The sequence below is a fragment of the Ochotona princeps genome, chromosome 17 (genome assembly GCF_030435755.1).
Source record: "Ochotona princeps isolate mOchPri1 chromosome 17, mOchPri1.hap1, whole genome shotgun sequence".
Taxonomy (NCBI): Eukaryota; Metazoa; Chordata; class Mammalia; order Lagomorpha; family Ochotonidae; genus Ochotona; species Ochotona princeps.
Window position 1 is genome coordinate 33,888,996 of NC_080848.1, and position 26,364 is coordinate 33,915,359.

General features: G+C 49.7%; 1 protein-coding gene across 16 annotated transcripts in view; it reads right to left on the reverse strand.

Moving 5' to 3' along the window:
* The window catches only part of RHOT1 (ras homolog family member T1), a 99,347-nt gene that overhangs the window by 64,057 nt on the left and 8,926 nt on the right, over positions 1-26,364 (reverse strand). For 8 of the 16 annotated variants that reach the window (XR_009246924.1, XR_009246925.1, XM_058675868.1 and 5 more), the window contains exon 4: positions 17,702-17,800. Coding sequence is in view for 13 of the 16 variants with exons in the window: in XM_058675868.1 (XP_058531851.1) it covers positions 17,702-17,800 (99 nt within the window). In the remaining 3 variants the exon portion in view is untranslated. Of the gene's footprint in view, positions 1-8,727; positions 9,164-16,005; positions 16,817-17,701; positions 17,801-26,364 lie in introns of those variants that run through there. The other 8 variants (XM_058675876.1, XM_004593880.4, XM_058675877.1 and 5 more) reach the window with 7 other exon arrangements.

The window sequence follows — 26,364 nt, forward strand, 5'->3', positions numbered from 1 at the left end:
GGCTCGGCTCAGCTTTGTCCAACCCTCACTGTGGTGGACATCCGGGGTAGTAAACAAGCAAATGAGGGGAAAAAACAAACAAAAAACACCTGTGTCTCCCATTCTTTGTCGTTCAGTAAATTATTTTAAAAACTGAAAAAGACTCTCTTTTCATGGAGAATACACTAAAGTCGACTAGTAGAAGGAGCTCAGTTGGGCCCGGCGGCATGGCCTAGTAGCTGAAGTCCTCACCTTGAATGTGCTGCAATCCCATATGGTCGCTGGGTTCTAATCCCGGCAGCTCCACTTCCCATCCAGCTCCCTGCTTGTGGCCTGGGAAAGCAGTCGTGAATGACCCTAAAGCCTGGGGACTCTGCACTTGCTTGGGATACCCGGAAGAAGCTTCTGGGTTCAGACTGGCTCAGTTCCAGCCAACGTGGCTACTTGGGGAATGAATTATGTGACAGAAGATCTTCCTCTCTGTCTCTCATCCTCTCTGTATATCTGACTTTCCAATAAAAATAAATAAATCTTGGGCCTGGCCGCGTGGCCTAGCACCTAAAGTCCTCGCCTTGAACGCACCGGGATCCCATATGGGCACCGGTTCTAATCCTGGCAGCTCCACTCCCCATCCAGCTCCCTGCTTGTGGCCTGGGAAAGCAGTCGAGGACGGCCCAATGCTTTGGGACACTGCACCTGTGTGGGAGACCTGGAAGAGGTTCCTGGTTCCCAGCTTCGGATCGGCACAGCACCGGCCGTTGTGGTCACTTGGGCAGCGAATCATCGGATGGAAGATCTTCCTCTCTGTCTCTCCTCTCTGTATATCTGACTTTGTAATAAAAATAAATAAATCTTTAAAAATAAATAAGTAGGGCCCGGCGGCGTGGCCTAGCGGCTAAAGTCCTCGCCTTGAACGCCCCGGGGTCCCATATGGGCGCCGGCAGCTCCACTTCCCATCCAGCTCCCTGCTTGTGGCCTGGGAAAGCAGTTGAGGACGGCCCAATGCTTTGGGACCCTGCACCCACATGGGAGACCCGGAAGAGGTTCCAGGTTCCCGGCTTCGGATCGGCGCGCATCGGCCCATTGCGGCTCACTTGGGGAGTGAATCATCGGACGGAAGATCTTCCTCTCTGTCTCTCCTCCTCTGTGTATATCTGGCTGTAATAAAATGAATAAATCTTTAAAGCTCAGTTAAGGGGATTTTATCAACACACAGGTCAGACCCAACAGATGCTCAAATTAGTTCAAGAGCAGTATTAACCAGACAGAGGAAGAGCTACCAGATTTACGTAGAGAGGAGACAACTGGGGAGTCTACCAAAGGTAATCCGTCTCTCGCCAATGCCACCATCCTCTATCAGACTGTAAACTCAACTGCGATGCTGATTGCAGCTGAGCTCCCTGCTAACGCTCCTGGGAAAGCAACAGAGGACAGTTTGTGGACCCTGATGTAAGAGGGCACTGACTGGATCTGTAGGAACATATTGGATTTAGACAGCACACTGGGAAGTCTTGTCAGGGTAAGGCCAAAGCTAGCTGTAATCAGTTAGCAACACTCTAGGAATGATATGCAAATGCAGAGGCCAGGAATTCACCAACCCTCCCAAAACGGAGGGAGGTACTTCAGGGCAGGGGTGTGGGAACTCCCATAGCCTCAAGTTAATTCCCTCTTGCTGCTGATAGGTAAATTCAACAAAGCCCCCTCCCTCACACCTACAAGACCTACAGTTGGGCAGCTAAAGGCCTATTTATTTCAAAGACAAGGTACCTGGAGCTTCTTCTGGATCTCCCACGGGGGCGGGGGAGAGATAGGGGTTCAGGCACTTAGGGTATCCTCCTGTTTTCATAGGCGCATTAGCAGGGAGTTGAATGAGAAATGGAACAGCTAGGACTTTTATCAGAGCCCCCAATGAGATGCTGGAAGAGTAGAAGGCAACTTAACTAGCAATAACACAGCTCCAGGCAAGATTATTACTGTATCTTAGGATGTATTTATTTACACCCCAGCCTAATAATTCAATTGGCTAATCCTTCAGGTGCAAGAGCCAGGATCCCATATGAGTGTCAATTCATGTCCCGGAGGTTCCACTTCCCATCCAGCTCCCTGCTTGTGGCCTGGGAGAGCAGCAGAGGATGGCCCAAGGCCTTGGGACACTGCACCTGCATGGGAGACCTGGAAGAAGCTCCTGGATCCTGGCTTCAGATCACTTCAGCTCCAGCCCTGCGGCCACTTGGGGAGTGAACCAGTGAATAGAAGATCTTTTTCTCATATTCCCACTCCATAAATCTGCCCTTCCACTTAAAAATCTGCCTTGTTTTTAAAGAAGTATTTATTTATTCTTAAAGTCAGATACAGAGGGAGAGACATTGACAGCATCTATACACCTGCTCACTCGCCAGATGCCCATAATATCCAGTGCTGAGCCAGTCCAAATCCTTCTCCCAGCTCCCCACCTGGTGGCACGGGACCAGGTACCTGGGCTACAGGATTTAGCTGAAGCAGTAATAACACTTTTGCTAGTTTTACTGTAACAATGATATTTGTTAAACAAATCCAGTTACATATAAGTTCCAGTCAACAAATTTGACCATGTGAAACGATGATGACTTTCCAACAAAAATAAAACAAATCTTTAAAAAGTCAGATCTACAGAGAGGAGACAGAGAACAAGATCTTCTGTCCACTGATTCACTCCCCAAGCGGTTGCAACAGCTGGAGCTGAGCTAATCCTGAAGCCAGGAGCCAGGAACCTCCTCCAGGTCTCCCACAGGGGTGCAAGGTCCCAAGGATTTGGACCATCCTCAACTGCTTTCCCAGGCCACAAGCACAGAGCTGGATAGGAAGCAGGGCCACCAGGATTAGAACCGGTGCCTATTTGGAATCCCAGCACATGCAATGTGAAGATTTTAGCTGCTAGGCTATTGTGCTGGGCCGAGAAACTGACTTTTGATTGGCCTGAATGGCACTGGCCATTTTCAGCAATTAAAATACACTTTGACATCTTTGACTTTCTCTACAACACCTTAAAATTTATACACAGCCTGATTTCTGTACCTAAGCTCTAAATACACATTAACCAATCTGTTAGCCTGGATGGAGCAAAAGTAGACCAAGCAAAGACCCATGTCACTGCAACAGGGCAGTGTAACACTGTAGCCAGCGGCATGTGAGAAGCTGCTACTATGTAGTTTAGGCACACTGCCCACAACAGCACAGACTCTACACCCATACCTGAAAAATGGTTATGTTTTCTTTGCTTCTCCTGTTCTCTTTCTCCATCTTACAATTACTGAAACTAGATTTCCTTAAATGAGCATTAATTCAAAACATTTTTAGTATCAGCAGTATAAATAAATCCATGTATTAGACTAGTTTTTAAGATTTTTTTTTTTGAAGGGGAGCCCAGCACGATAGCGTAGTGGCTAAAGTCCTTGTCTTGAACGCCCGGGATCCCATATGGGTGCTTGTTCTAATCCCAGCAGCCCTGCTTCCCATCCAGCTCCCTGTTTGTAGCCTGGGACAGCAGTTGAGGATGGCCCAAATCCTTGGGACCCTGCACCCATGTGAGAGACCCGGAAGAGCTCCTGGCTCCTGGCTTCAGATTGGCTCAGCTCCAGGCATTGTGGTCACTTGGGGAGTGAACCACTGGACGGAAGATCTTCCTCTCTGTCTCTCCTCCTCTCTGTGTATCTGCCTTTCCAATAAAAATAAATAAATCTTTAAAAAAAAAAAAAAGATTTTTTGTTTCGGACAGAAAAGTTTATTTGGGAAGGGACCAGGTGAGCAGGGAAGAGAGAGGGAAGGGGAAGCACTTCCGTGGAGAAAGCCAGGAGGTGGGGTGTCTCTCAAAAGAGGAGGGAGAGACAGACACCCAGATTCATTTTTATTGCAAGGGCAAATTTACAGAGAGAAGGAAAGAGAGAAAATCTTCCATTCACTGGTCACTCCCCAAGTGGCCACAATGGCGTAAGCTAAGCCAAGAGCCAGGAGCTTCTACCAGCTGTCCCCCACGGGTGCAGAGTTCCAAGGCTTTGGGCTATTCTCCATGGCTTCCATAGGCTGTAAGTAGGGAGTCAGATGGGAAGTGAAGCAGCCAGGACATGAACAGGCACCCTTCTGGGATCCTGGCACTTGTAATGTGAGGATTTAGCCACTGAGCCAACATGTCAGGCCCCAGACTACTTTTCAAACAGGACCTAGTCTGGGACCAGTGTTGTGGTCAGGCAGGTTAAGCCACTATCTGTGAATCTGGGATCCCGTACAGGTAACGGTCCAAATGCAGCTGCCCCACTCCCAATGTAGCTCCCTGCTAACGTGCTTGGAAAAGCAGCAGTAGATGAACCAAGTGCTGGGGACCCTGCAAGCAAATACAAGAGCCAATTTGAGTTTCTTGACTTTGGTGTGGCCAAACCGGGGCAAGTGCAGCCACTTGGGGAACAAAGGAACGGTCAAAGTGCCTTCTCCCTCACTCTAACTCTGCCTTTCAAATAAACAAGGAAAAAAAGTATCTAGTCATGTTCATGTTTACCTAGTATTTAAATTGTGTTAGGCTACCAGCTGTCAAATATCTACCTTGAATCTCAAAAAGTAAAGCCTCAAGGTTGCAGTGCCAACATGACATTTGGGTACCAGTTGCTTGAGTCACAGCTGATTCACTTCTGATCCACCTCCCAGCTAACAGCCTGGAAAAGTAGCAGAGGATGGCCCAACATGGCACCCATATGGGAGACCCAGAAGAAGCTCCTGGCCCCTAGCTACAGACCAGTTCAGGCTTGGTCACTGTAGGGGAACAATGTAGCACATGGGAGATATCTCTCTCTTTCAATTTCAAGTGAAACAAACAAATCTGAGCCTGGCCGCGTGGCCTAGCGGCTAAAGTCCTTACCTTGAACACACCAGGATCCCATATGGGCACCGGTTATAATTCCGGCAGCTTCACTTCCCGTCCAGCTCCCTGCCTGTGGCCTGGGAAAGCAGTGGAGGACGGCCCAAAGCTTTGGGACCCTGAACTGCGTGGGAGACTTAGAAGTTCCTGGCTCCTGGCTTTGGATCAGCGCAGCACCAGCCGTTGCGCTCACTTGGGAAGTGAATCATTGGATAGAAGATCTTCCTCTCTGTCTCTCCTCCTCTCTGTATATCTGACTTTGTAATAAAAATAAAATAAATCTTCAAAAAAAAAAAGAAAGAAATCCTTTTAAAAAGAGAAAATAAAAAGCATTGGCTCAAGTATCTCCCCTTGAATTATCAGTCTTTAATTAAAACAAAAAAAAGGGCCCGGCGGCGTGGCCTAGCGGCTTAAGTCCTCGCCTTGAATGCGCCGGGATCCCATATGGGCGCCGGTTCTAATCCCGGCAGCTCCACTTCCCATCCAGCTCCCTGCTTGTGGCCTGGGAAAGCAGTCGAGGACGGCCCAAAGCTTTGGGACCCTATACCTGTGTGGGAGACCTGGAAGAGGTTCCAGGTTCCCGGCTTCGGATTATGGCGCACCGGCCCGTTGCGGCTCACTTGGGGAGTGAATCATTGGACGGAAGATCTTCCTCTCTGTTTCTCCTCTTCTGTATATCTGACTTTGTAATAAAAATAAATCTTTAAAAAAAAAAAAACTGTATTTGAGCTAAATGTAAAATCATATACACAGTAGATGGCCTAAAAGGTTTCAACAAGCGTTCCTCAAAAACGACCACCTTCCCTTCTGTCTAATTTCCATGATCTAAAAACCTGCATATACTTTTTTAAAAGAAAGATTTATATTTATTTATTGGAAAGTCAGATCTACAGAGAGGAGAAGAAAGAAAAAATCTTCCATCCTCTGATTCACTCCCAAAGTGGCTGCAACAGCCGTAGATGTGCCGATGGCGAAGCTAAGAGCCAGAATCTTCTTCCGGGTTTCCCATGTGGATGCAGGGTCCCAAAGCATTGGGCCGTCCTTGACTGCTTTCCCAGGCCACAAGCAGGGAGCAGGATGGGAAGCGGGGCTGTTGGGATTAGAACAAGCATCCCTGTGGGATCCCAGTGCATGCAACACGAGGACTTTAGCCACTACGCTACTGCATCGGGCCTTTGTATACACTTTTTGATCAACCCTTATTCTTTCTTTTTTATTGAAAAATGTATTTTTTTATTGTAACAGCAAATTTACAGAAAAGAGAGACAGAAAGATCTTGCACCCACTAGTTAACTCTCCAGATGGCTGCAACAACCAGAGCTGAGCTGAGCTCAAACCAGGCACCAGGAGCTTCTTTTGGGCCTTTGTTGTGTGTGCAGGGTCCCAAGGCGTTGGGCCATCTTTCACTGCCCTTGCAGGCAGCTGGATAAGAAATGGAGCAGCCAGGACATAAATTTGCACCCACACGGGGACGCTGGCTTGCAGACCAAGTATAAGCCAGATGAGCCACTGCACCAGCTCCACTTACCTGTACTTCTACAGAACATAGTTTATGATTTTCTTAACAAATTTTGAATTTTTTTTATAGATTTAATTTATCGGTGAAGGCAGATTTACAGAGGAGAGACAGAGATCTTCTATCTGCCTATTTACTCTCCAAACGGCTACAACAGTGGAGCTGAGCCAATCCAAAGGCTTCAATTTCTGTGAAACCAGGAGCCAGGAGCTTCTTCTGGCTCTCCCACGTGGGTGCAGGGTCCCAAGGCTTTGGGTCATTGTTCATTGCTTTCCCAGGCCACAGGCAGGGAGCTAGGTGGGAAGTGGAGCAGCTGGGACACAAACCAGCACCCCATAAGGGATGGTGACGCTTAAAGGTGAAGAATTAGCCAGGTAAGCCATCATGTCGGCCCCACAAATTCTTCATTTTTAAAATGTATTAATAAATAATAATGTAAATATCTGAACTTAAATGTCCTAAGGCTAACATCATCTTACATATGTATGAAATGTTTAAATAGTTCACATGCCAACTATATGCAACTGCTTCCTATAGTCAAAACTAAATATTAGTCAAAGCACCTTCCTTTAAAATTTGTACAAAACTATTATAAAATGAGCTTATAATGAGTTAGAAATAATTTTTTATGGCTTATCTATCTGAAAGGCAGAGTAGAGTGAGAGATCTTTCGCTGGCTCACTGCACAAATGGTAGCAAACCAGGAACTTCATCAGTCTCCCACAGGGTGGCCGGGACCCAAGCGTTTGAGTCATCATCCCTTTCTTTCCCAGGCACATTAGCAGGGAGCTAGATCAAGTGGATCAGCTGGGCCTGGACGACTGCCCGCGTGGAATGCCAACTTCACAGGTGGCAGCTTAACCTGATCCACCACTACAGAGGTTTTTACACAGATCATCTCATTACTTTCCCTACCTTGCTTGAAACCCATCAGCAAGTCACCTCCCAAATCTCATCAAGCGAGTTGCAGGCAAAACAGAGATTAGAAGGCGGCCTGTGTTCTGGCATAGCTGGTTAAACCGCCTGCAACACAGGCATCCCACGTGGGCTCTCAGACTGTAGTCCAAGATATTCCACTTCTCGCAGCTCCCTGCAAACGTGCCTGGGGAAGCAGAAGAAGATGGCTCAAAAGTGCCTGGGCTGTGGACAGCTCCGTAAGAGACCCAAACTCCGTAAGAGACCCAAGGCTCCGGCTTGGGCCAGCCCTGCTGACTGTGGCCATTTGAGGAATGCAACAGAGGATAGAACATCTCTGTGTCTCCCTCTCAAACACATACATTAAACAGAGAAAAACATATAGCCTAGAATAAAAATTAAATCATTGTCTGTAAACCAGACAATAGACTATGCCTGGTTAAGTTTACTTCAAAACTCTGATTCCAAAGGAAGATGGCCCCAAACTGCGGATGAAGAGATGTCTATGAACAGCTAAGAAAGTGAAGGTAAAGCATGATTTCTTCACTGGAGGTACATCGCAGTAACCTGGGGTGACTAGCTTCAGAATGGGGTACAAATTGGCATGGAATAAATCCAAACAGCCCGGGGACAGACAGCAGGAACCAACATGCTTTCAAACAACCGCAGCCTCCCTGGCCCACTTTCTTCTTATTTTAGTCCTGCCGGTTGAGTCATGGAACTTGCGCAGAGCTATCTAGAAGCCCCTGCTGTCTGGTACTCCGGTCGGCGAACAGTACCATTCCCCATTCCCTGCACAGTGGAAAGGTGGCCTCTTGGTGGGGTGACGGGGCGGCACCTGGTGTCTGTGTTGGGGTCTCCTGCGCCTGTAGGTAGGCAGAAAGCTAACTGCCAAGTGGCATAATAAAATCTAGCTCCAGGGTTCACCAGAACTGCTGCTGCTGCTGGAAGCCATGGTCAGTGTTAACTTGGAGAGCACATTGCTGGGAAAATATGGCCAAGTTCACGTGTCGCTAAAAACAGAAACAAACAAAAAAAAACCCTCCTTGCCTCCGCGTCCATGCCTATCGGGCCGCAGGGCGACGGCCCAGTGCAAACCCAGAAGGCTGACCTTGCCCATAGAGGAGCCCTTCTGCACCCCTCCCCCGCGCCGCGCATTCCCCACGGGGCGCTCCGCGCGCTCCCGCACCTGCCCGGCCGTCACAGGGCGCCTCCACGGAACGTGGGGATTGGGGTGGGAGTAAGGGAGCCGGGGCTGGGTGGCAATCTGAAAGGAGCGGCCTGGGGCCGCGGCGCGAGGCCGGGAAGGACCCGGAGACTCAGAGCTCAGGCAGGAGAGGACCTTGGGCGGGAGGCGTCCGGAGGGCCCAGGCCTCGGGAGGAGCGCCCCGAGGCTGAGAGGCCTCTGGGGGCGCGCGGGGCCGGGACTCACGTTCTCCCACCAGCAGGATCCGCACGTCTTTCTTCATGTCGGCGGCTCGCGGGGACCGAGCGCGGCCCGCACGCATGGAGCGGCCTCCTCAGGCCCGGAGAGCGCGCAGCCCACGGCGCCGCCTGCCAGCCTCTCCCGAGCTGCTCCGCCGGAGCCTGGGCTGCCCGGGGCCCGCCGCCGCAGCCTCGACCGACGGCCCGCTCGCGGAGCCCGGCCCGCGCCAGCTCCGCCTCCTCCGCCTGGGCGGGCCGGGAGGACGGCGCGCGGCGAGGGACAAACGCGTCCCGAACGCCAAGGCGCGCGCTCGCCGGGTCAGCACTGCGCCCTGGCGGTCAAGCCCGCGGCGGGAGCTCCTCGGAGGCCTGGGATCCGCAGGGTCGGAATCCGAGAGGCGGCAGACCCCTTGGTTGAACCCCGCTGATTTTACAGGAGTGGGAGGGCAGAGATGCCTTATCCAAGGTCACGCAGCCGGAGGTTGGCAGCGACTCTTAGCAGCCTCCTCCACAGGAGGGCGGTCCTCAGGCCCCTAGGTTTTCAAATGTATTCCCGCCCGTTAGACGCAACCCTCAGGAAGTGCTTGACCGAGTAGGGTGTGTCATACCTCTGACTGCTTTCTACATGTGATGTTTATAAAATATGATTATAGGAGCTGGCGCTGTGGCGTAGTAAGTTAGGCCTCTGGTAGCGGCATCCCACACAGAAACTGGTTCCAGTCCCAGCTGCTTCACTTCCCGTCCAGCTCCCTGGTAATGTGCCTGAAACAAGTGCATGGGATCCCGCCAGCCCCTAAAAGCAGCTCCTTGTTTCTAACTAGCTCATCTCGGAGCTTGTGACCATTTGAGCAGTCAACCAGAGGATGGAAGATCTGTGCCTCTCTCTCTCTAACTGTGCCTTTCGAATAGTAATAAACAGATCTCTTAAAAAAATACATGATTATAGGACCCAATGCGATGGCCCAGTGGTTAAATCCTCACTTTGCCTGCGCAGGAATTCCATATGAGCGCCAGTTCATATCTGAGCTGCTCCACTTCCCATCCAGCTCCCTGCTAAAGCCTTGGGACCCTGCACCTGCATGGGGGACCTGGAAGAAGCTCCAGGCTCTTGGCTTCAGACTGGCTCAGCTCCAGCCATTGGGGCCATTTGGGGAGTGAACCAGCAGATGGAAGATTTTTCTCTGTTTCTCCTTCTCTCTGTAAATATGCCTTTACAATAAAAATATATAAATCTAAATTAAAATACATGATTGTAGAGCAGTGTTCATTTATACATTGTGTCCACAACCCCATTACTTGGTAGTCACCCTGACTTTCTAAACGACCTGTTGTACGGCGGGCTTTCCCAGTGTAGTAAGGATGAACTCAGAGATTCCTAACATCACCTTAACTTTGTCTTGACCCCTTCTGAAAAAAACTGCTGCTACATCTGTAGGACTTGGCACCTACACAGTGGGAGACAGACACAAGTACTGTGTGTGTGTGTGTTTATAATTAATGCGGAAACATCTCTGCACAGTGTACCTTTTCTCCCTTAAAATTCTACATCATATGTTTTAATTTTTTTTTACTCTTCCATTCACTGATTCATTCCCCAAATGGCTGCTGTGGCCAGAGCTGAGCCAATCTGAAGCCAGGAGATTCTTCCAGGTCTCCCATCTGTTGAGCTCCCATCTTTCACTGCTTTCCTAGGCCACGTGCAGGGAGCCAGATGGGAAGTGGAGCAGTCAGGGCTAGAACCAGAGCCCATACGGGATGTTGGCACCTGCAGGTAGAGGATTGGCTTGTTGAGCCACAGTCCTGGCCCCAAGTTTTTACATTTTTACAGGGACCTTCATGCGCAGGAGTGCCCTTCTCTGTTCAGCAACAGCAGAGAAGAGCTGCTGACAGATTTCCTGGCTCTGAATAGAGTCCTTCCTCTGAGTAAACCTTGTGACCTAAGTTCTTTCACATTCCTGAGCCTGCACAGTCTTCTGTAGCATGGCAGCGAGGCAATACTGGCCTCTTCCCTAGGCTGTGGGGGCCAGGGTCAGACACACGGTGGCTGGAGTGGTGCAGATCACTGTGAAGTTGTAATGAACAGGCTTTGTGACACGCACACTGTCCTGTTTACTGCAGTAGTTCCCCGTAGCCCTCACAGGATGTTCCCAAGGAGCACAGGGGATGGAGCCCTTTCACAAATTGCACTGTACATGACATTGTAAGTGGAGAGATGAGAAAGACAGTGTTACCGGCTGGACGCAAGCAGCCCTCCACCTCCCCCCAATCTCATTGAGGGGAAAACATGAAAATCAGGAAACTACGCCATCTCCTAATGTTGCAAATGTTTCCGCTGGAACAGGCACTTTTTATCCAATATGGGAGTACCCAGGTTCGAATGCCAGCTCTGCTTCTGATGCCACAATCTGGAGGGCAGCAGGTGACATAGTTGGTTCCCTGCCACCCACATGGGAGAGACGGAGGGAGTTACACAGGACTGTGGGTTTCAGCACTGTAGGCAGTTAGGGACTGAACCAGCAAATAGAAGCTCTCTCTGCCCTCCAAATAAAACAAAAAGAAATACATTATTAGGGTTTTTTTTTTCTTAATCCAGACTCGAGGACAAGGACTTTTTGTGGGGTTTTTTGTTTTGTTTTGTTTTGTTTTGTTTTTTAATCCAGACTCAAGGACAAGGAGGCAACCTCAAGTACTTCCAGCAGGCTGAGGACCATAGTTTGACACAAACCAAGGCCAGAACCACTAAGGTGGAGAGGGAACTCATGCGGGGACTTCCCTTTTCCACAAAGTAAATGGTAACAGATGTCCACCAGGGGTCGCTAAGACACTCCTGGAGACAGATCTCAAGCCCACCTGCTCTTCCACTGGGCCGGTCACTAGTTGTAAATCATCAGATTAAGGCCACATCTCTCTGTGCCTAGTCTCCTGGCCAAATGGAAATAGCAACAGGACATGGCTGTTGATATCGGTGGGCAACTCAAATAAGTTAATATAATGGGAAAGCACTTAGAATGTCACCTGCTGGAAGGTCAGTAATGTGCAAACGCTGGGTGAACAAGGTAAGGTGTAAAGTGACTCCTGTACACCCCACGGAACCTGAGCTAGCCTCATGGAGACTGGCACACACAGCAAAGTGTAAGCCAGAGAATGGGGCTAGGGACGATGGCATTTCCTGTTGCAGTATAACAGATTAACGGAAGCCTATGAAACAGATTAGACAAAGCCAAGAAGCCAGTCTGGTATCCAGAAGGCTTTGATGGAATCTTCCACTCTGATGTTAGGAAGGTGCTTCACTCACGCAGCAACGGGAGGCCAAAGTCCTCAGGCCAGCAAACAAGAGGTTCCTTCTCTGGTGCCTATCAAAGGCAGGACTTGCAACAAGGCCTCTGCAGGAGTCCTACACAGTGGAAGTCCCCCGGTTCCAGGGGGAAGCAGGGAAGAGATGGCGTGTGCTAGAGGATGGACCCTGGGTGCAACAAGGTTCCTTCTCTGATCGGTGAGGGAGGCGGCGTCCTGGGCAGGAGGCCACACAACACCTGGGTTGGCATCGTTGTGCCCTTTACCCATCTATCTTCGATCTTTCAAGATAAACGCAAAGCAGCACTGGTCACTTCCTTTCTCATCACTTTCATCTCCTGTTCTTTCCCATGAGGCTTCCTTGTCCTGCCAGGCCTGTTCTGGTGGAGCAGAGCAGAGCAGTCCAATGCCTGGGGCCTGGGTAAATATTTCAGCCTGCCTTTCCATGCATGTGGCTTGTTCAAACTTCTGTGTCCTCTGCAGAGTCCTAAGGAGAGGTCTCCCGAGGACATGCAGGCGGCGAGCTTGATTGGAGCAGAAGGTTCATCACTCGAAGTAATTGCTTACTAAAACACATTTGATTGTAATTAAGTGTGCTGAAAGAAAATTTCCAGACAAAAGCCTCATCCGAGAGTGCATGCTGGTTCCTTTTTTCTTTTCTTTCTTTTTTTTTTTTTTTATTTTTATTGGAAAGGCAGATTTATAGAGGGAAGGACAGAGAGAAAGAACTTCCATCCACTGGTTCACTTCCCAAATGGCCAGAATAGACAGAACTGAGCCAATTTGAAGCCACGAGCCAGGAGCTTCTTCTGGCTCCCCCACAGGTGCAGCGTCCCAGGCTTTGGGACATCCTCTACTGCTTTTCCAAGCCACCAGGACACAAGCAGGGAGCTGGATGGGAAGTGAAGCAGCTGGGACACAAATTGGCGCCCTATAGGATCCTGGCACTTGCAAGGTAAAGATTTAACCATTGAGCCATTAGGCCAGGCCCTCTTCTTAATTTTGTCCAGCTTCTTTCAGAACCCTGAGAAACAAATGCCCTCAATTCAGAGGTAACTGACCTTGGAAGTCCTCCTGACCATCCTCCACCATAATGGCCTATAATCTCTTACAGCATACTCAGGAGCTGGGGCTCCAAAGTCTACATTTTAGCTCCAATATTTTGCTTGCTGAGCAACACTGGGTAAAAATATAACCTGTCTGAGAAGCATGAAGCTTGTTTGCAAAGCGGAACTATCCCACAGGGGTCTGCTGAGAATGAGATAAGGGACTGCAGTTGGAAGCCTCTCACAGATTACCTGCAACGGCTATATTTTATGATGTATTTCTTTATATTGGAAAGGTAGATTTACAGAGAGGAGGAAAGACAAAGAAAAAGATCTTCCATCTGCTGGTTCACACCCCAAGTGGCCGCAACGGCCAGAACTGAGCCAATCCGAAGCCAGGATCCAGGAGTCTCCTCCAGGTCTCCCATGTGGGTGCAGGATCCCAAGGCTTTGGGCCATCCTCAACTGCTTTCCCAGGCCACAGGCAGGGAGCTGGATGGGAGGTGGAATAGCTGGGACACAAAACCAGTGCCCCTATGGAATCCCAGCATGTACAGGGAAAGGATTTAGCCACTGAGCCATTGTGTTGGGCCCAACAGCTGTATTTTAAATAAGAGATTTATTAGCTGACTTGCCTTATCTTTTCAAGGGCAAACTGATTAGCCTGTCCACCAAGCTGAAAACTCTGAAAGGCAAACATATATTTAGTATAATTTCTAACACGAAATTACACACATGAAAAGTGGTGCTGACGTTCAAAGAGAGTGGGAGTGGATGTTTGGCTCAGTCACCAATTTATTTTGCTTTGTTTTTTCTTCTATTTTTTAAAAATTTAATACCATTTTATGACACAGTTTCATAGGCTCTGGGATTCCCTTTTCTCCCCAAGCCCTCCCCCATATTGAATTCCTCCACATTGTCACAGTTAGTACAGATCATATCCAGTCATGATTCTTTCATTGCGGGCATGGACCATGCGGACACTCCTGATCATTCTTATTTTTTACGATTTATTTTTATTTTTATTGGAAAGGCAGATATACAGAGAGGAGGAGAGAGAGGAAGATCTTACGTCCTATGTTTCACTCCCCAAGTGACCACAACGGCTGGAGCTGAGCCAATCCGAAGCCAGGAGTCAGGATCTCTTCCGGGTCTCCCAAGCAGGTGCAGGGTCCCAAGGCTTTGGGCCGTCTTCAACTGCTTTCCCAGGCCACAGGCAGGGAGCTGGATGGGAAGTGGAGCTGCCGGGATTAGAACTAGCACCCATATGGGATCCTGGCACGTTTAAGGCAAGGACTTTAACCACTACACTATCGCACCGGGACAACTGCATGAATTTCAAAGTGTCTTGTTCCAACACCGGTTTGTGGGTGGATGATTTCCTCACCTGTGTGTCGCAGAACCAGGTGAGAAGTTCCCCATCCTCCAGGGTGTGGCTTTCTCATTCTCTGGAAGCCTCTGTGTTCTGAGTGACACATAGCATGCTGACAGGGAACTGATGAGGCTGTGTCGACAGGAAATGGGGAACCAGGAGGGGGGTTCGAGGAGATAACCTCCCAACCTTTCTTTCCTCCTGTGTGGAAGAAACCATGGGGCTGGCAGGGCAGCCTTGTCCTCACTCACAACAGTCCCACTGTCCCAACTGCCCAAGAGGATGGCCTTCAAGCAAAGGACACCAAGAGGCTGAGACCATGGTCTCCAGCTTCTGGTTCTTGGCAGGAAATGTCAACATTATGATGACCAAGATGGCTCCTGGTGGCACAGTGCCACAATGCTCCCGGTGAGGGCAGAAAGCCTTTCTGGCACCTGCTCACCCAAGGCACCTTAGGCTAACCTCAGACAACCACCACCAAGCAGAAAGAAAAAGAGCACCTCCTGACTGTGGATTGTACTGTGTCCCATCCAAGCAGAATGTCAGTTCCTGGGCTTCGCAAGACACCTTATTAGAGGATAATGTTAGTAACTCAGGAGTTGGAAAGCTGGGCCTGGTCCCAGCACTGTCAACACCAGCTATAACCTTGACGTCTATCTGGGTTTTCGCTTCTGGACGTGCCAAGAGGATAACTGTGAAGCCCAGTGTGCAGGATGAGGCCCCAAGTCAGCTGGCAGCCCATGCAGAGAAATGCTGCCAAGCCCTGTTTTTGAGGACACACAAAACAATAAGGTGTGAATTTCAAGCTATCAGGGGCTGGGGTGCTACCATCACCCTTGCCATCTTCCCAGTGCCTCAGCTGTTAATCTAATTCTTTCAGCTGCCTTGGGAGGAGGGTAAGGAAGGGCAAAGAAGGCAGAGCAACCTCCATTTCCTGGAGGGAAAATGCAGAGAGAGAAAGAGAAAAGGAGATGAAATATGCTGTCCATGCATGCCTGGCCGGTCGGTGGGACAGGTTTTCTGGTCTCTCCAGTCCCAGAGAATTGAGCTGCTCCGTTTCAACATGGGATGATGTTAATGCAGCCTCAGGTCTTTTGATGGATGAATTGTAATGAAAAGAGAAGAGAAGGGATTTCTTTTTTCTTTTCTTTTCTCTCTCTCTTTTACATTCTATGTGAGAGACCAAAAAAAAAAAAAATCAAAAAACAAAAAACAGACCTTCCATCTACCAGTTTACTTTCCAAATTCCTACAACAGCCAGGGCAGGACCACACAGAAGTCAGTGGCCCAGACCCCAATCCAGGTCTCCCATGTGGGTGGCAGGGCCACCGGAAAGCCTCCCCTGCTGCTTCCCGGGGTGTGCACGAGCAGGCAGTCGAACAGAGGTGGAGCCGGGACTTGAACCAGGCACTCAGAAAGGCTCATCCAACCACTGTCTTAACAACTCTGCCAAGTAACTGCCACCAAAGTAGGCTTTTTTTTTTTTTCCAAAGTTTATTTATTTCCACATACAGAAGAGAAAGAAGAGATTTTTTTTTTTTTAGCTTCTGGGTCATTGCTGGAGTGAAGACAGGAGCCAGAAACTCCATGCAGGTCTCCACCTGGCTGGCAGGGACCCAAGGACTTAAATCATCACTTGCTGCCTTGCAGGGTCTGCATCAGTAGGAAGTTGAATTCGAAGCAGAGGTAAGAGTTAAACGTAGGCACTCCAACACAGAGTATATGCATGTATTCCCAGGGTGGCTTACTTCCGCACATCACAATGATCACCCACAAAGTGAGAGTCTTAAGTTGCCACCATGCTTGGAGGCAATAAGGCCAGGAAACCATTGTGTTTTGAGCACCATGGAACTGTTATAACTTTCCTTACTTTATGGTTAGGGAATTTCCCACCTGTAAGCCATACAGCCAGAAGGCAGGGTACAGAGGGCAGGACCCGGGGACCTCACATTCATGCATGAGCCTCTCCTCACTGGTCACTGCATAGAAGGCAAGCTTTCCCTCGTCAAGGTCTAGCCAGATGCCCACCACCCCAGGCCTGTCTGAGCCCAGGAGTGTCTCCTTGTTCATGCTCCACACGGCCAGCTGGCCAGTCCCCTTCCACTCTAGACACCATGAGTCCTTGGTCCTTCCCAGGATCTGGCCACGGTTCATCTCCCAGGAAGCCACCCCAACGGCCCAGTGGCTACAGGAGTTCGTGTCCACCTCCCAGTACTGTCGCCCCAAGGACAGGGCCTGGGAGCAAAAGACCTGGCTGACGAAAAACCTCTCACAACTCAAGGAATAAGACAGCGGGCGGGGAGACACGGTCACTGTCCGCTGGTCCTCAGATACCTGCAGATACAGGGAGGCGCTCCGCAGATCAAAGGTTGGGCTGATGGCCCCTGGGAGGAAGAGAGCAGTGACATGGCCAGTCACCTCTGGGTCATCCACGTTCACCAGTCCCCCAACAGCAAAAGGCAGCCTCGTACCATGGGATGGGTTCATGTTGGAATTTCTATATAAGCCCCCCCTTAATGTTGTGATATCAACGACACCCTTTCCCACTTCCCCTTTCTGCCTGTTCATTGGCCATTTTCCACGAAGCACTTGCTGAATCCCACCGTCCCTTGCTGTTCTTAACACACCTTGTGTTTTGCACGCTCTCCTGTGATAACTCCTGACACCTGTAACATGGTGATGGATGACTACGGCTGTTGATACCTTGCCAGCCGAGCTTCAGTTTCCCGACTGAGACTCCGATCCTACACATTTTGTGTGTCTCACGCAGGTTCCTAAGCACACAATTGCTAACACTCTGATAGTACCTCCAAAGCACTACGTAACGACCCATAGTACCTCCTCCGTAGTACCATACCCCAGCTGCTTTCCGCCCGCTTGTATTCATTTCAACCCTCATGGCAACCCACAGGAGAAGTACTTTCAGCATGTCCACATTACAGATGAATGTGTTAACGGACATGTCCAATGCCACGCAGCTAACATGGAGAGCTGCTGCAAATTACACCCCAAGCAGTCTGGTTCTGGCTCCAGGATTCACTCCCGGCAGCAGGAGGATGCAAACAGCCATGGAAACAGGCCAGTGGCTATAACAGGCAACCCCAGGATACATGTCCTAAGGTGGCCTAGGCTCCGAGCACTCCCGGGCTTGGGCACGTGAACCCACTCTGCCACTGTTGGCAACTGTCCAGGTGGGGTGCAGGAAGCCAAGGAGTGGGTGATGGATGCAGCATGCCCACCCTCGCTTTTTAAGTGGGCCAAATACTTACACTGAGCAAACCGAGAGACCCTGTTGGATGTAGGAGAGTTCTGATCAGGCGTTGGGCATGAGAAGGCAGATGGAGCTGCCGGGACTTCCGCTAAAGCACCTAAAACATCGGGAAGGGAAAGTTGCATCAGAAAAAGGCAAGCTAGAGGCATACAAACATGACAATGCAGGCATGCGGCCTGCCCTCCTCCACGCCAGCATGTTTCTGGGTGTCAAGGTGAGATCAGGCAGGCATCCTGTCCCTTGTACTCATCGTGGACGCTTTGATTGTCTGCCCCCTCGAAGCCCTCAGCTCCTTTAGGACAGGGATCCTATTCAGCGCTCCACGTACTGAGCACCAAGTCTCACGCCAGTCACACATAACAAAGTGTTGCATGAACAATTGCACTGTGGTGTTTCAGGCCAAGCTCCCATCTGTAGTGCTGACACCCAAATGTTTAAAAATTTTTTTATTAAAGATTTGTTTATTTTTATTGGAAAGGCTGATATACAGAGAGGAGGAAAGATAGAGAGGGAGATCTTCTGTCTGATGATTCACTCCCCAAGTGACCACAATGGCTTCAGCTGACTCAATCGGAAGCCAGGAGCCAGGAACTTCCTCTAGGTCTCCCACAAAGGTGTAGAGTCCCAAGGCTTTGGGCTGTCCTCGACTGCTTTCTCAGGCCACAAGTAGGGACCTGGATGGGAAGTGGAGCTGCCAGGATTAGAACCGACGCCCATATGGGATCCTGACGCCTTCAAGGCGAGGACTTTAGCCACTAGGCCATGGCGTCAGGCCCCACGCAAATATTTTAATAAGACTTATTTTTAATTTAAAGGCAGAAAGACCATCCACCTGCTGGTTCACTTCCGCAAGTGACCACAATGGCCAGAGCTGGACCAGTCCTCAGCTGGGAGCCATGAGCATTTTCCTAGTTTCCCATGTGGGTGGGTGCAGGTATTTGGCACAGTGATTAGTTTGTTGTGTCACATGGCCTTTCAAATCAATCAATCATTTTTTAAAAGATTTATTTATTTTTATTGGAAAGGCAGATATACACAGAGGAGAGACAAAGAAGAAGATCTTCTGTTCAATGATTCACTCCCCAAGTGACTACAACGGCCGGTGCTGCGCCAATCCAAAGCCAGGAGCCAGGAATCTCCTCCAGGTCTCCCACACGGGTGCAGGGTCCCAAAGCTTTGGGCCGTCCTCCACTGCTTTCCCAGGCCACAAGCAGGGAGTTGGATGGGAAGCGGAGTTGCCAGGATTAGAACTAGCACCCATATGGGATCCTGGAACGTTCAAGGTAAGGACTTCAGCCACTAAGCCACCATGCTGGTCCCCAATCAATTTTTTTTTTTTAACTCTTTACAGTTTCATGCCTTGTTGACAAAGATATTTAATACAAATTTAAATATGAGAGAGCTTTGAGCCTCACGGCTAGGACTTTGGCTAAGTTCTGAGTATTCCAGGCTCTACACTCAGCTCTTGCTCCTGACCCCAGCTTGCTACTGATGCAGAAAGATGCAGCAGGTGATGGCTCAAGTCCCTGGATCCCGGACACCCACATAGGAGACCTGCACTGAGTCTCCATCCTGGTTTCAGCTCGGCTCACTCCCAGTTGTTACAGACATTTGGGGACTGAACTAGCAGGAGGGAGATCCTTCTGTCCTCTACATTTCTTTCTGTATCTTAAAAAAAAAAAAAGGACATAAATTAGTGAACAATTAAAAAGCAGCCTATTTGTGTGTTTCTTCTGGAAGCAACATATGTGAGCAGTAAACCAGATCCCGCATTTGTGTGTATCTACCCAGGGTCTGTAATACATCACATTTCTAGTGTTAGGTCCCGGTTTTGTCAATTCCCCAGGAACGACAAAGAGCTTTACTGGTAATGCAAAAGCAAGCAAAGCTTATTGTTCCAACATGCTGGGGTCAGACCATTCTTGGAGCACGCAGGCCAGCCAAGGAGGGGCTGGACCCCGAACCAGAGAAAAGCCACTGACTATATAGGCCCTTTTGGCCGTTACATGCATCATAGCCCACACAAATCCAGACACAGCAATCAGCTTAAAGAGTAACAAACTTCAGACACACCATCTAATCAGCTTAAAGAATAGCATACTTCAAACACATCACCTTAATGGGCTCCGGGTATCAGTAGCTCATCCTGTTGCTGGAACCGGTGTTCACGCCACCGTCCACCAGCACTCATGTGTATTCTATAGACAGGGTTTGTGACACTGGTCATAAGCCACAGAAAAAACATGTTTATCACTAAGGTGGAATTTTCCAATAGCCCTGACTCATCCTGACTTAGTAAAGTAGCAGTTTCTTGACACAAAGGGGCCTAACACTGCCTAACATTCTAATACTTCTTGGGCCCAGCAGCGTGGCCTAGCGGCTAAAGTCCTCGCCTTGAACGCCCCGGGATCCCATATGGGCGCCGGTTCTAATTCCGGCAGCTCCACTTCCCATCCACCTCCCTGCTTGTGACCTGGGAAGGCAGTCGAGGACGGCCCAATGCTTTGGGACCCTGCACCCGCGTGGGAGACCTGGAAGAGGTTCCTGGCTCCTGGCATCGGATCGGCGCGCACCGGCCCGTTGCGGCTCACTTGGGGAGTGAATCATCGGACGGAAGATCTTCCTCTCTGTCTCTCCTCTCTGTATATCTGACTTTGTAATAAAAAATAAATCTTTAAGAAAAAAAACATTCTAATACTGCCTAATACTCCCCCCTTTTCTGTTTTATACTGAGGAATCTTCCTCAGTGCAGGGCAGTGGTTGGTACTGCTGTCTAAGGACCAGCAACTGGATTGTACTGATGTGGTCTTTTACAAATCTTATTAGTCTATTTAGGATACAGGGCCCAATTGAGACTAATCGGAGCAGGATAACTACTGGCCCTGCCAAAGCGGACAACAGTGTGGTTAGCCATGGGGTGTGACTGAACCACGATTCAAACCATCCTTGCTTGGATTCCCGCTCCTTTTTCGTTTCCGTCAGCCCTTCTCAGAGCTTGGTCATAGAGTCTCTGACTGCCCCGGTGTGGTCTGCATAGAAGCTGCACTCCTCGCCTAGGGTGGCGCAAAGACCACCTTGCTTTAGGAACAACAGGTCCAATCCTCTACGGTTCTATAGGACCACCTCAGAAAACGAAGTGAGGGACTTGAGGGACTTTTCTAAGTGGCTGATGGACTGTTCTATTCGTTCTAGGTCTTCGTCAATTGCTGTTCATAAGGAGCTGAATCCCCTGGGTTGAGTGACTAAGGCTGCAATACCGCAAGTCCCAGGCCGAACAAAGTGGCCACAGTCAAGGTGGTTATGGGCTCCCCTCCTTCTTGTACCTTAGGGTGGAGTCGGGGTCCCAATGCTGGAACACATCATCCTTTGTATGATACAGAATGCAGGGGAGAACAGTCAGTTACACAAAATTCAATGGTTGCATTAAAAACAGCAGTTGAGATGTTGGGGATTAATCCAGTGTGAGAGCAAAGCCACCAACCCCCCGAACTAGGAGATAACCAACTAGCGTTAGCCGAGCCAGTGAGGTTTGTTATTGAAGAACAAAGCCCTTGCCTGTCCCTTGGGACGTTCCCAATGGAGGACCCTTGTCCACTTACTTGTGTCATAGTCAGGGGGGCCTCTTCTCATCCCAGTTAGTTGGGGCTACTGCTGATTGGTTCCAGGTAGAGTTAATCCCAATAGCCTCGTAAAGCGGGGGATATACACAATAGCACAAACAACACCCTTGAGTAAGGTCAGACTAGTGGCACTTAGGGCATTATACAAAGCACATATCATCTTCCAGAGAGGATCGTCCCTACTTTGGCCCCAGGCTAAGACAGAGGGGACTTTGGGCTACCCCCTCTCTGTCGGGACCATGGTCTGACAGTCTTTGGGCTGCTCCCTCCCTGTAACCATGATCCGTAAAGGAGAGATGGTGGTCTGAGAAGCAGGCGGGTTGTGCTGTGTCTTTTGGTTTCTGGATTTAAGATTTGGTTAGGGCCCATCTCTCTTGTGGGAGTGATGGGTTCTGTTGTCTGGGATTTGAGGAGAATTCCACTGGGGTTTTTGGCGTAAGCTTGATATAACACGATACCCCAGGTTAGTCCAGATATCCACCTCCTATCTCTTTTCCATGCTCAGTTAATTTAATTTTTACCAAGTCGCACTGGGACCTGACACAAGAATTTCCAGTCTCAGGAGGGAAGAAAGATGACCGCGCTGCTGGTTCCATTGGGTGGACAAAAGAGAGTTGGATTAAATCAGACTTAGTGACAGTCCATTTCCGGATTCCATCGGTGGAGGTCACACAGCTCCAACTCTTACAGTAAGAGTCAGGCATTCCCCTGCATGTACTATAAGTTTCTCTGGTGTATCCAGGACATGCATAGAAACCCGCACAGCATACATTGGCTGGGGACCATTTCTTTATAGTTAAGTCCCTTAGACTAAAGTATAAGTCCGACCACCGTGAACGGGGAGGTTGTAAGGCAGAGGTCCAGTTTAGAACCTCATGGGGTGGCCGTTTCTTGGTTTCCAGGTGATGTTATAAGGCTGATGAAAACTGTCAGCGGTAGTCTTACAGGCTAGGGTTGCAAGGACAACAAGGATGAGTCCGAGGGACACATGAGTTGTCTGTTTGTGGCTCATTGGTGCACCTCGGCGTTTCTCACCACTTTGAGTTTGAGTGGGTTGCTGGGGTGTTGCTGTGCTTTCCACAGGGTGTTGGTCTTGGTCTCCAGTTTGACAGCCTTTTGGACGTGTGAGTGATGTACTCATGGCCTGATTCCGTTGACCTTAAGGGTGGATGGGGTAGTGAAAAGCACAAAATAAGGGCCTTTCCAATGTGGCTCGAGGCTTTTGGCTCGATGCCATCGTACCCAGACCCAGTTCCCCAGGACAATGCCATGTTCCAGGTTCAGATTCTCATTCTTTTCATAATAAGCCTGTATTAGAGGCCAAATCTCCTGCTGTACTGTAAGCAGTGCTTGCATGCTGGCCAAATAATTTGGAGCCACATTATTTTTGTCCATGGAGAGGGCTCGTTGGACGATAGGGGGCGGAGCCCCATACATAGTTTCGAATGAGGTCAATCCATGTATGTAAGGGGGGTTCTGAACCCGGAAGATGGCGAAGGGAAGGAGGGTCACCCAGTCTCCTCCAGTCTTCGAGGGCTAATTTAGATAAGGTCTCCTTAATGGTTCTGTTCATTCTCTCCACATGCCCTGAGCTCTGTGGGTTATATTCACAATGTAACTTCCAATCAGTCCCCATGGCTCATGCCAGCCCTTGTAGGACTTCATTAGTGAAAGCCGGGCCATTGTCCGATCCTAGCATTTCTGGAGCCCGTTGAGTTATGATTTCTTCAAGCAACACTTTAGCCACCACCTGGCTGGTCTCTACCCACCCTGAAACTGTGTCTACAAAAACTAGTAGGTACCGGTACCCAAACTTTCCTGGTCTTACCTCTGTAAAGTCTATTTCCCAATTGCATCCCGGCACCCACCCCTGGACCTGTGTACCTGTATGTGGAAGTCCCTTCCTGCTAGGTTTCATTGCCTGGCATCCCATACACCGCTCTACTACCGGTCTGGCCTCAGAGTTCTGGTGCGCAAACTGGAGAAAAGCAGTGTCAAATAGATCCAGCAGCTTTTTCCACCCCAGTTAGGTGGTTTCCTGCAAGTTGGTGATGAGAAATGTTCCTAGTCCTGCAGGCAAAAGCAGTCTTCCCTTTGAGTCCCTGTACCAGTCGTCCAGCATGGCCTTTTGAAGGTGCTGGCGTTAGATCCACTTCAAATCTTCTGGGGTATATTCAGGCTGAAACGGCAATGCTGGGAATTCTGTTATAGGCAAATCCATTGCTGCCACCATGATGGTCTCCCCTTCTCCATTTTCAGGGTCTCTGATAGTCTCAGCCACTCTCTTTGCTTCTGCATCCGCTTGGCGGTTCCCGACTGCTTCAGGGGTGTTGGCTGACTGGTGGCCAGGTATGTGTACTACAGAAACCACCTTGGGTCTCTCCACAGCTGCTAGTAGGTGTTGTACTTCAGCCAAGTTCCACAGTTCTTTCCCTTCCGCCGTCATGAAGGCCCACTCTCAATAGATGGCACTGTGGACGTGCACAATACCAAAGGCGGACCGGCTGTCTGTGTAGACTGTGCGATCAGCTCAGCCTTCTGTGCTGAGGTTCCCAGGCGGAGGGCACTGCTCCATGTCACCTTTCCGTTATGGTCGGCCACTGCCGCCCCTGCTTTCCGCACTCCACCCTTCACAAAGCTACTGCCGTCCATGAACCAGATCAACTCACTGTTTGGCAAGGGTTTGTCCAGAAGATCATGGCAAGCTTGAGTGACTTCTGACAGGATCTCACGGCAGTCATGAAGGGGGGTCTTCAGGTCTGGGTTAGGTAGCAGGGTGGCAGGGTTCAGGATGGTTGGCTCTAGGAACATAATCCTGGGAGAACCTAGTAGGAGCCCCTGGTAGTGTGTGAGCCTAGCATTGCTCATCCACTTACCAGGGGGGCTGTCTCATGACTCCCTCCACAGAATGAGGAGCAATAATTCTTAAGTTCTGGCCAAAGGTCAACTTGTCTGCATCCCATACCAGCAGGACAATGGCAGCAATGCAACAGGCACGGTGGCCAGCCAGTAGCTACGGGATCAAGTCTCTTTGACAGATAAGCTACTGGTGGTTTCCATGGGCCCGGCTGTTGGGTCAGGACCCCTTTTCCAATTCCCTTCTTTTCATCCATGAAGAGGACAAAGGGTTTCAATGGGGTGGGCAGCGACAGTGCTAGGGCTTTAAGAAGGGCAGCACTTAATTTGTCAAAGGCCTACTGATGTTTACCTAGCCAAGTCCAGTCTTTCTGCTCTTTAGCGGCCTCATCCAGGAGTCTAGCCAGCTCAGCATAGCTCGGTATCCAGAGTCTGCAGTAACCTATTGACCCTAAGAACTCTCTCACCTCTCGTGGGGAAGTGGGTAAGGAATCCTGAGAATGGTCTCTTTCATGGCCTCTGTTAACCATTGGGTCCCCTCCTTAAGTTTATACCCCAAGTAGGTTACCGACTGCAGATCTGGGCCTTCTTTGCACTGGCCCGATAACCTAACTTTCCCAGCTCTTCAAGCAAGTCTCTAATAGCTTTTTGGCAGTCTTCCCCAGTTGGGGTGGCTAGCAGTAGGTCATCTACATATTGTAGCAGAATCACCGTGGGGTGTGCCTGCTGACATAGTCCGAGGTCTTGGCTAAGTGCCTCATTAAACAAGGTGGATGAGTTTTTAAACCCTTATGGGAGCCTTGTCCAGGGTAACTGCCTGGCCTTCCCTGCATCGTGCCATTCAAAAGCAAATAGTGGCTGGCTGACTGGGGCCAAGGCTATGCTGAAGAAGTCATCCTTTAGATCAAGAGTTGTATATCAAGTGTGCGAAGCAGGGAGGTGGCTCAGGAGAGTGTACGGGTTTGGCGCTGTAGGAGGATGTCCTCCTCTCTTTCATTTACTTTCCTTAAGTCCTGAACTGGGCAATAATCATGCCTGCCTGGCTTCTTCATTGGGTGACGTGGCGTAATCCACAGCGAGTGACAAGGCCTTAGAATACCAGCCTCCATCAACCGGTGAATGTGGGGTGCTATGCCTAGGCCAGCCTCTTCCAGCATGGGATACTGCCTGACCTATATCGGTTATGTGCCGGCCTTAAATTCTACCACCACTGGAGGTTGATGGGCTGCTAATCCTATTCCTGCAATCTCGGCACAGGCCTTGGGGCAGGCCTTAACCCAGTAGTTCATGTCCTTATCCCAGGCCGTTGGCGGTTTAGAAGGGAAGTGGTGCTCATTGGCCAGAGACATAGTAATTACATGGAGTGGCTGTCCCTGGCTGTCAGTTACCTCTATTCTGTCTGGCTTAAAGTGAATGTGGGCCCCAATCTTAGTGAGCAGGTCTCTGCCTAGTAATGGTGCAGGGCTCTCTGGGACTACTAGGCACAAATGGGTGATTTTATACCTTCCCAGGTCTACTTTTCTACTGCTTCTCCATGAGCAAACCTTCGTCCCTGTCACCCCTTGCACTACACTAGTCTTCCCAGAGAGAGAGACCCGTGGGCTTGATTGAGCACTGAATACTGGGCACTTGTGTCTACCATAAACCCTACAAGTTTCCCCTCCACATATAGGGTTACCCAAGACTCAGGGAGGGATGCCAAGCCCCAACTCCCCTAGTCTTCCCCTACCAGGATCACTCAAGCTATATTTACTGCTTCCACCCTCTCTCTCTCTGATTCCTTCTAAGTTGTGGGCATTCCTTCTTCCAATGACTCATTCCGCAGCAGTGGAAGCACTTTTCCCTGCCCACCATGGCTCTGTTCCAGCGGGGGCTCAGCACCGGCCGTTGTGGTCACTTGGGGAGTGAATCATCGGACAGAAGATCTTCCTCTCTGTCTCTCCTCCTGTCTGTATATCTGACTTTGTAATAAAAATAAATACATCTTTAAAAAAAATCATAATAGACTCCACAAGGTCATTCAGAGCCTTGGGGTCTTCGGAAAAGGGGGGATTTTGAGCTTTCCAGTTACAAAGGTCGCTGGAGGAAAAGGGCCAGTACTGATAAGTTTGGCCCCACCCCGGCCCTGCCTGCCCAGTGGTGTGCACGGGTAACAGCAGAACGGAATCACTCGAGGAAGTGGGCC